The following is a 9,670-nucleotide window of genomic DNA, read 5'->3' as shown; positions in this document are numbered from 1 at the left end:
TCCTCTGTGCTGCTCACAAACAGGAACGAGGAAGTTGCAAGAGCTTCCTGGTTCCTGTATGTGAGCTGCAAGGAAGCCAAGGGAGAAGGGGTTGGAGCTGAACATGGCATGTGACATGTGCCACATGTGACGGTCAGATCCAACTCCGACTAAGTTCCTCTCCAGCCCAGCCTTCACACTGAGGGGTGAGCACTGGGCTGGGGACCCACCAGACCTGGTCTGGCAGGTCCCCCGCCAAGTGGAATGGCACGCTACACCAGGGGCACCCGTTTATTTTGGCAAAAGAAATTGTTTTTTTTAAAAAGATTTGGTTTTTTTAAGTTGAGGTCGCAAGGGAGTCCCAGGGATTGCAACTGTGGCCCCCAGGGGTCACAGCTGTGACCCCTGACAACCCCCAAATGACGTCCCTGGCAAGACTGTTCCCGAAGTCGAAGTACTCATCCACTCGTTATAGCATTTCTGTCCAAATCACCTAAAAAAGCTTTGCTTGAACCTTGTATGAATTTTGGAAAGCTTGATTTTTCTATAGCACACAATATTCGTGTGTTTTAGAATCTGGACAAATACATTCACCCACAGTTACTTGCCTGAAGAAAGCGTTATATTTTTCAGTTGTCCAGCAGATTGTTATTTTTCCTTTTTATTTGAAACTGTACAAGGGTCAGAAAGCAGGAAAGCGGCCAGTTTTGCATTTCTTATAGGATGCAAGAAAGGCTCAAAACTGCTGATATTTGTATGGCCACTCATTATAGGAATTATCGGTGCAGTACTGAAAGGCAACTGAAAAGTACATGAAACATCATGGGGCATTGACATTGAAATATTTAAATATGTCTTATTAAGAAGCATGCAATGGATAGGGTTAATTACAAATCAATTGTGAGATCTTTGATTCCAGTGTCATTGGAACACGTTGGCGCCTGACACAGGCCTGTACATTCACGCCAGTGCCTATGATGAATTCTTTTAACAGCAATCTTATAAGCCTATTTGATTAAAATATGTATGCCTTCTTCACACTTATCAGAGAGTTCGCTCTTCACTCTGAACCTTGGGTAATTATCTTTTTATCATAATACAGTGCCACAAACATAATTCTACAATCGCTTCACTTGTAAATCCGATTTATTCCCTCTTGCACAGCCTCCCAGATATCTTGGCTTTCCAAAAGACAATTGTTTTGTTAAGAAATGTTGCAGTTGGTGCTTCTAAGTATGGGCGACATCAAATCCATAGAATGACCCTGTGTCATGCTATAGCTAATGTGCAATTGCAACTATATTTTGTGTTCTGATCCAACAAAGAGCATCCGATAACCGGTCTGATACATGTTATACACACGTCCATCAGAAGAAACTCAGTTAATCAGTCGCCCAGCAATTCTTATTTTTCACTCTCACTGCTGCTCGGAAACAACAAAGAGTAAAGAGAATGGAATGTTTCCTTTTTGTTAGCATGTTCTGAAGGGCTGGGGGATTGTATGCTTCATCCATTTTTGCGGTCTCCCACAAATGTGCTTTTCATTCTGCACAAGCTGGGCAAGTATAAAGTGGAAGCCTACAATCTGGCAAAGGGAAATAACTGTTTGGGAGTAGTGACTGGTGAATTTATATAGGTGCACTCCAGACCACCCAAATGTGCACAGATTTGGACAGGCTGACATGTCTCGTACTTACTACAGTCTGTGGGTTGGGCCAGCGAGTTTGGCCTTCAAGGTAATATAAGGCTTGGATAGCTGGAGTTTTTCATGATTATTGCACGCAGTGGCAGGAGGTTACTGGTAGTCTGTTTAGTGTACGTCAAGGGGCAGGTCATGTACTTTGAGTTACATTACGGTAGTTGAGGTAAAGGCAGAACAATGAAAAAGGATTTAATTAAGTTAGAGGGAGAGGTAAATCCTATGTAGTGGTACATACCAGAGTTTGTTGGAGGCAGGCAGGAGATGATCATTCAGTGGCTGTAACAGAGGGGGCCATCTTTTAATGAGCAACATGCAGGATGAAATACTAGAATGAAGACATTCCCAGGGCTGGTTACAGGAAGGAGATTACATTCAGTGGCTATTATAGAGTGTGCACCATTCACGCCTTTTTCTGTGGTTACTAGGGAGAAAATAATCTGAGAGATTGCCTTGTTCGGGAAAAAGAAAACCAAAACGAACGCAGAGACAAAGTCTTTACACAGGGGCTGGATCCTCGTTTCAGGTGAGTTTCTTCAGGTGAGTTTCCACTGCTTTCCATCCATGTAAAGTCTTTTGCAGATACACTGAGAGCAGGAGCGGTAAGTGAGATACTGCTCTTGCTAAGAGCAGAAGAAACGCAAAGCACATGGTATGGTCCGTGGCGTGGTTTTATAGCCTTGGGCCACGCCTTTGTCAGCGTTAGACTGCCAGGGGCGTTGGTTCCTCGCATTTGCTCAGCGCTCCTTTGCACGTGCCAGGCGTTACCTCTCTCTTGGTAGGTGCGCTGGTGCAGATTGCAGCCTTTCGCCATTCTACACGCTTATGCCAGCCACCATACCTGTCCACCACCTCCCTACTCTATCATGGGGAAAAACACCCCTCCCCTGGGCACGACCCCGCGGGGCTTGAAATGGAATCGTAACAGCACTCCCCTCCAAAGCACCCCCATGGGGGGCCACCCCGGGTCCCGGCATGCTGGGATGATTGCAATGAAATCGGGCTACTAATCGTGGGGCATGAATGTTTTCTTCGGCTTCCCATGTCCTATTTTGGGCACTATACCCTTTCCAATCCACTAGGTAATATAAACGCTGTCTGCTCATGTTGGAATCTAGGATGTCTTTTACTTCATATTCCTTTTCCCCCCCCTAGGAATTCTATTGGGTTAGTCAAGGAATTTAGTGTGCCTGGGTATATGGGCTTGTGCAGCGATACACGATAGACTGGGTGAATTTTCATTGCCAGTGGGAGTTCAAGATTGAATGCAACAGTATTAATGATGGCTGTCACTGGGTAGGGACCGATAAACTTGGAGTGGAATCTTTTCGGGCCTTTTAATCGAATATACTTGGTAGAGAGCCAAACCCTATCATCCACTTGGTGCTCGGGTGCATCCTTTCTTCGTTTGTCGGCGAAGAATTTTTGGGCGTTCTTTCTTTCGCCTAGAGTTTGGATGGCCTTTTGTAAGGTTGCTTGGATGTTGTTGTGTAATGATGTAACTGTGGGCATTTCAAGAGCCGCAGGTGGATCGAAGGCTGTGGTCCGTGGGTTTCATCCATAGAGGAAGTAGAAAGGTGAGAACCCAGTCGAACTATGGATGCTGCTGTTGTAGCCATATTCTGCTGCCCAGAGAAGATCTACCCACCCGTCGGCTTGAGGAAAGATAGACTGCAAATACTGTTCCAGGGTTTTTTTTTGTTCTCTCGGTCTATCCATCCGTTTGCGGGTGGTGACTGGTGGACAGCCGGATATCAATTTGGGCCTTGGTGCAGCAGTGCTTCTAGAATTTCGATATAAATTGGCTTCCTTGATCCGAAATGATGACTGACGGGAAGCCATGTACTCACACTATGTTGGTTAAAAAGGTATGTGTGAGGGTTCCTGCATTTGGTAGGCCTTTCAGGGCTATGAAGTGCACCATCTTGGTCAGCAGGTCCACGACCACCATGATGGTATTGTACCCATTGCACAGGGGAAATTCCGTCATGAAGTCCTGGGAAATGGTGTACCATGGGGCCGACGGTATAGGTAAGGGATGGAGCAACCCTGAAGGTTTGGTTTTAGGCGTCTTGCTGCATAGCTAATCACGTCCTTTTCCCACGTAAGCCACCAATAATGTTGCTGAATCTTCCCTAGGGTTTTGGTAATTCCTGGATGACCCGCTGTCAGGGCCACATTGTAGTTATGTAGTATTTCATCTTGCATTCTGGATTCCAGGACATATAACCGTCCCTGGTAGTAAGGGAGGCCGTCCTCGATGGTTCATTGCGGATCTTGGGCAACCCATTCCTGCCATTGTTCCGAGTTCAACGTTTGCTGGATGCCGCTATGGAACTGGTCTAAGCGTGGTAACGTAGAACTGGTCAAGCCCAGAAGCTTGCTCCCTGAACACGGGTTCTGGAACTGCGTAGGCATCTCTTCCCACTAGGCTCCATCCAATGCATGATAGGGTGTCTGCCTTCCCATTCCTGACCCCCTAGGTGGAACGTGATGACAAAGTAATACTCTGAGAAAAATTGGGCCCACCAGAGTTGACGTAGGGACTGGGCTTGCGCCGTTCGCAGGTACTGATGATTCCGATGGTCAGTGTACACCATGATAGTATGACACGCACCTAGCAGATGGTGGCGCCACTCCTTGATGGCCAGTAATGCCACGGGATGTAGGTGGGTGTTCGTCGGGTCCCTTTGAGACAACACCGCTCCCATCGCGACACTGAAGGCATCTGTTTCGGTAGCTCGGGGTTTGGATGCTTCAAGATGGGTGCCATCGTGAATTGCGTCTTGCATTGTTTGAAGGCTCGCTCAGCTTCTGGGGACCATTTAAAAGTCTTGCGCTTCCCAAGCAGTGAGGTGATAGGGTGTGCAATATCCGATAACCCTGGTATGATCTGCCGATAGAAGTTAGCGAAGCCCAGGAAGCCTTGCACGGTCTTGAGCGATGTAGGTGAGGGCCAGTTCAAAATTGCTTCCACTTTCCGATTATCCATTTGGAAGCCATGTGGGGGTAGAATAAAGTCAAGGAACTCCACCGTGATTACATGGAAAAAGCATTTCTCCAGTTTTGCATACAAGTGATGCTGGCAGAGCTTTTCTAGGACGGCCCTAACATGATGTACAGGCTCCTCTTCAGTTGCGGAGTAGATTAATATATCGTCTATATAGACCATGGCGCAGATGTCCAATAACTGAAGAACTGGAAGGCCGCCGGGCATTGTACAGCTCGAAGGGCATTACAGTGTATTCAAACAGTCCATACTTTGTGCGGAAAGCTGGCTTCCATTCGTCCCCCTCTTTAATGCGGACTAAGTGGTATGCCCCATGCAGATCCAACTTGGAGTATATTTTTGCCTCCTTAACTTGGTCCAGTAGCGTGGAAATCAACGGTAAGGAGTACCGGTTCTTCACAGTGATTTTACTGAGCCCTCAATAGTCGATGCACGTCCTGAGGTCCCCTTCTTTCTTCAGGATAAAAGACAGGGCTGAGGACGCCGGGGACTTGGATGGCCGGATAAACCCATTGGCCAGATACTGATCTAGATACTCCCGCAGCTGTTGGTTCTCTTTTTCTTTGTGCGCGCAGATGCCACTGCACAGTGAATGGGACCCTGGTATTAGATCAATTTGGCAATCGTATAGTCTATGTGATGGAAGGGTGTTGGCTAATTCTTTCCGAAACACGTCCTCAAATTCTTGATACTTGGGGGGTAATTGTCCTGCCGTGCTGGGTGAGGCCGCTGCTCCCAACTTTAGCGCTCTATGGACTGGAGACAGGTATGGGTAACAGGTGTGCAAGCATTCCGACGGAAAGATAACTGCATGTGTTTTCCAGTTAATGACGGGATTATGCTGTCGGTGCACTGCGTTACAGGTCCAGATGACAGTGGAGACCCGTCCACTGAAATGATGCTGTCTATCTTCCCCCGTTGCTGCTCCAGTATGCCCAGTCTTTGAGCTACCCCGATATCGATACAGTTGCTGATGGCCCCGCAATCAATATAAGCCTCCAGGGCGTACATCCGGTGAGATTGCCCGGCAAGATCAGAATGACAGGTAAGGTGAGGTGTGAGACTGTGGTTAGTTTAGTTTCCCTCGACAAACCGGTGCCTACTCTTGTCGAGTCCAGGAGTTTTCTGACGATGATGCAGGATCCTCGGGGCTGGCCACTGCCTCCCCAATGGCACCCAGGGCCCGTTTACTCAGTTTACTAGAGCAGTTTTTCAGGAAGAGGCCTGCTTTGCCACAATATAGACACAATTGTTGCTGCCGGCGCCTCTCTCTTCTTCCTTCGATAGTGGTCCCCTTGCACTGCCCAACAGCATGGGTTCTGGAGTATTTTCTTGGGGACGCACTTGTACTTCGCGCAGGCGCACATATACGTGCCGGGCTTCAACCCTTGTTCAGTCTGCCTTTCTCTCTTGAAAACAATGGTTCAACTGTATCACTAAGTCTATATAGTCTGCACAGCGTACAGGTGGGTTGACTACTTGCGCTAAAACATCTTTCAGCTCAAGCCGGAGGCCTCGATTGTTACACTCACCTGGTCTCTGCGGAGGCGTTGGGGCTCAGTTGCAGCCCTCCCTGAACTTGAATCACCCCCTTCAGGCCTCTCCCTCAGTAGAAAAGCTGTGAGCGGTGGTACATGGTGATACTGCTCCTGCGTGGAGATAAGAGTGTGTGAGTGCGCCAATCTGTGATTGTTGTACCTCTCGAACCCTTCACACCAAAGTACGGTTTCTATGAGCATACGCCGGCCCATAAAGCTCACCTGTGAATTATGGAAGATAGGCTCTCCGTCCTGCTACTTCTGGCAGGGGCACGTCGAATGGGATCTAGTTCCTTCACTGATCCCTGATAAGGATTAGTCCAGTCCAGCTGCGACTATGCTTCTCCTTATGAATGGTAAGTCTTTCTTGAGCTCTTGTGATGCTGTTCGTTCTGTTTAATGCCTTTATATGTTGCTCCAATTTATGCCCGCAATAATGTCTCTCTTCTGTTTTCTTCCCTTGGATGGAAATGCAGCCTCAATGCAGCTGTGAGATGCGAGACGTGGCCGGATGGAAGATGGATGCTACCGCAATGTTCGATAGCAGGTAAGTGATGGTTTAAGGAAAGCGCAAAGTATGGCAAAGTGCAACCTTAAACTGACTGTTTTTTCGATGTCTAACCTTGTCTTCTGTTTTCCTTGCAGGAGCTGCTGTCGACGATGGAGTGTGTCGTGCTGCGGTGCCAAGATGAAGATTTCCGCGTTCGGGAAAGTGTAAAGATGAATACTTGGTTCGTCGAAGAGATGTACAGGTAAGAACAGCTTCCCCCAGTTGGTAAGTATGCTGGCAGGAAGCAGGATGTCCAGTAAGCAGGATCTTTCAAGGTAAGTATGACCTCAGGCGACGGTGAGCATTACGTTGCTTTCAAGTGCAGAATAACGTGAAATGTCTGTCTTGATGATCGGGCAGCTTATATAGCTGAGATCGTGGGCAAGCCCATTAGGGCCGGCTTACCAGCCACACCCTGCCACTCCTAGAGAGTGAGCACGCGTAAAGACAATCCATTGGCAGCCACATCCAAGAATACACTTGGGGCTGCTTAATGGATGGAATGTTCAAGGTTAATTCATCTGAAGTGTCATGTCCATAATAAAAACTTTTTGGTGTTAAATGGATGTTCTTGTTTACTTTTGTTCATGAGCCTGGTACTAAAGGCGCCAGGAAAGTGTCCACCCAGGTCTCCTGTGCATGCGATCCCTGCATGCCTGTGCTCCTGACTTCATGACCATGACAGCACTCCCCCTCAAGGCCCCTCTCAAGGGTGGTTCTCCTTCCGGTCCTGGTTTGGTGGGATTATTGTGATGGAACTGTCTGATTAAACGCGGATCATGGACGTGTTCACTGGGTTCCCAAGTTCGGTCTTGAGGTCTGTAACCTTTCAGTCAATTAGGTAATATAATTTTGATATAACCACCTTGGAGTCTAGGATGGATTTAACTTCATATTCTGGTTCTCCATCTATTTCTTTGGGCTCTGGCAGAGAACTAAGCTGTGTATTGGACTTCATTGGTTTGAGGAGAGAGACATGAAATATGGGGTGAATTTTCATGTGAGATGGTAACTCCAATTTCATGGCGACAGGATTGATTATGGACTTTAGAGTATAGGGACCCAGGTATCTTGGGTGGAAAGCTCTTGGCCCCTTCAGGGGAATATGTTTGGATGCTAAGCACACCTTTTCTCCAATCTGGTAGGCAGAAGCATCCTTCCGATATCGATCAGCAAATAGTTTTTGTCTTTTCTTAGCCTTGGTCAGATGCTCTGTCGCCTCCTTAAGAACCTGAGTGATGGTTTTATGCATGTTTTTTTATGGCTGGCATTTCCAGGGTAGTGGGTGGATGAAATACTGATGTCCTCAGATGTCTTCCATGCACATTGTAGAAAGGAGTTTGCCCTGTGCTTGTGTGAACTGAGTTGTTGTATGCATACTCAGCTATCTAGAGTATATTTTTCCAAGAATCCTCGGACTGTTGCAACATACACCTGAGATATTGCTCTAAAGTTTGGTTGGTTCGTTCAGTTTGCTCATCAGTTTGAGGGTGATGGCTTTTGGACAACCAGAAATTGATTTTGGCAATCGTACAACACTTTCTCCAAAAGGCAGAAATAAATTGCGTTCCACGATCAGATACTAATATTGATGGAAATCCATGCAATCGAACAATTTGCTTTAGGAACATAGAAGCGAGAGTTGACGCAGTTGGGAGTCACTTCAAAGGGATGAAATGGGCCATTTTGGAGAATAAATCCACAATGAGTAATATGGTGTTGTATCCATTGCAGCGTGGAAGATCCGTGATGAAGTCCATCGACAGGGTATGCCAAGGTGCTGGCGGTACTGTTAGGGGATGTAGTAAGCCAGCGGGGCTCTGTTTCTGAGACTTGTGTTGTGCACAGACCCCGCAGATTTCAATAAATTGGGCAATGTCTTTTTGTCAGGTTGGCCACCAATAGTTTTGTTTTACCTTAGCCTGAGATTTGGCTATACCTGGGTGTCCTTCCACTAATGAATCGTGGTAATTTGTGAGGATTTGCTTTTGCAGTTCTTGGTCTTGGACATATAATCGTCCTTGGAAATACGGTAGATTGTCTTCTATGGTGTACTGGTCACCTTTTAACAGCCATTCGTGTTGTGTTGATTGATCCATTGGGGATTGCAAACTGGTTCTTTGGTCATCCACACACTTGGTGGCAGCTATTCTGGTTTGAATCCTTTTCTCAGGAATTTTGACTATGGGGTCGGATGCTGTAAAAGCCTCTTTTTCTTCCCTCATGCGTGATAGAGCGCCTGCTTTCCCATTGCGTACTCCAGGTCTATAAGTGATAATAAAATTGTATTCCACGAAAAAGAGAGCCCAACGAACTTGACGCGAGGATTGTGCTTTGGTGGTTTTCAAGTATTGCAAGTTACGGTGATCCGTGATGACAGTGAGCGGATGTCTTGCCCCAAGAAGGTAATGTCTCCAGGCCTTGAATGCTGCTTTAATCACCAGTAATTCCTTATCTGTGATTGCGTAGTTCAACTCGTGGGCTGAAGATTTGCGGGACCAGAATGCGACGGGGTGTAGTTGTCCTCTTTCAGAGTCTCATTGTGACAACACTGCTCCGATGGCTATTTTTGAAGCATCTGTCTGAACTATGTAAGGTAGGTCTTGTTGTGGGTGTTTAAGGACTGGTGCTGTAGTGAATGCTAGTTTCAAATTCTGGAAGGCTTCTTCAGCTGCTGTCGACCAATGGAACTTTCCATTTTTTTTTAACAAGGAGGTAATTGGATGTACAACTTGTGAAAACCCAGGTATAAACCAATGGTAAAAGTTGGCGAATCCAAGCATGCTTTGCACTCCTTTCGTGGATGTTGGTGAGGGCCATTGGAGGATTGCATCCACCTTTCCTGTATCCATATGTACGCCTTGTGGTGTGAGCATGAAACCGAGAAACTCGAT

At 46.8% G+C, this 9,670-nt stretch overlaps 1 protein-coding gene across 1 annotated transcript; it reads right to left on the bottom strand.

Annotated features, from left to right (window-relative positions):
- Positions 1-4,295: 4,295 nt before the first annotated feature.
- LOC138528058 (uncharacterized) lies at positions 4,296-4,895 on the bottom strand. Its single transcript, XM_069639497.1, has one exon. It carries the CDS (start codon positions 4,893-4,895, stop codon positions 4,296-4,298), a length of 600 nt encoding a protein of 199 aa, XP_069495598.1.
- Positions 4,896-9,670: the final 4,775 nt, after the last annotated feature.

This window comes from Ambystoma mexicanum, chromosome 7q (assembly GCF_040938575.1).
Source record: "Ambystoma mexicanum isolate Mex_15411 chromosome 7q, UKY_AmexF1_1, whole genome shotgun sequence".
In the NCBI taxonomy this organism is placed as follows: domain Eukaryota; kingdom Metazoa; phylum Chordata; class Amphibia; order Caudata; family Ambystomatidae; genus Ambystoma; species Ambystoma mexicanum.
This window is presented reverse-complemented; position numbering and strand designations above follow the sequence as displayed.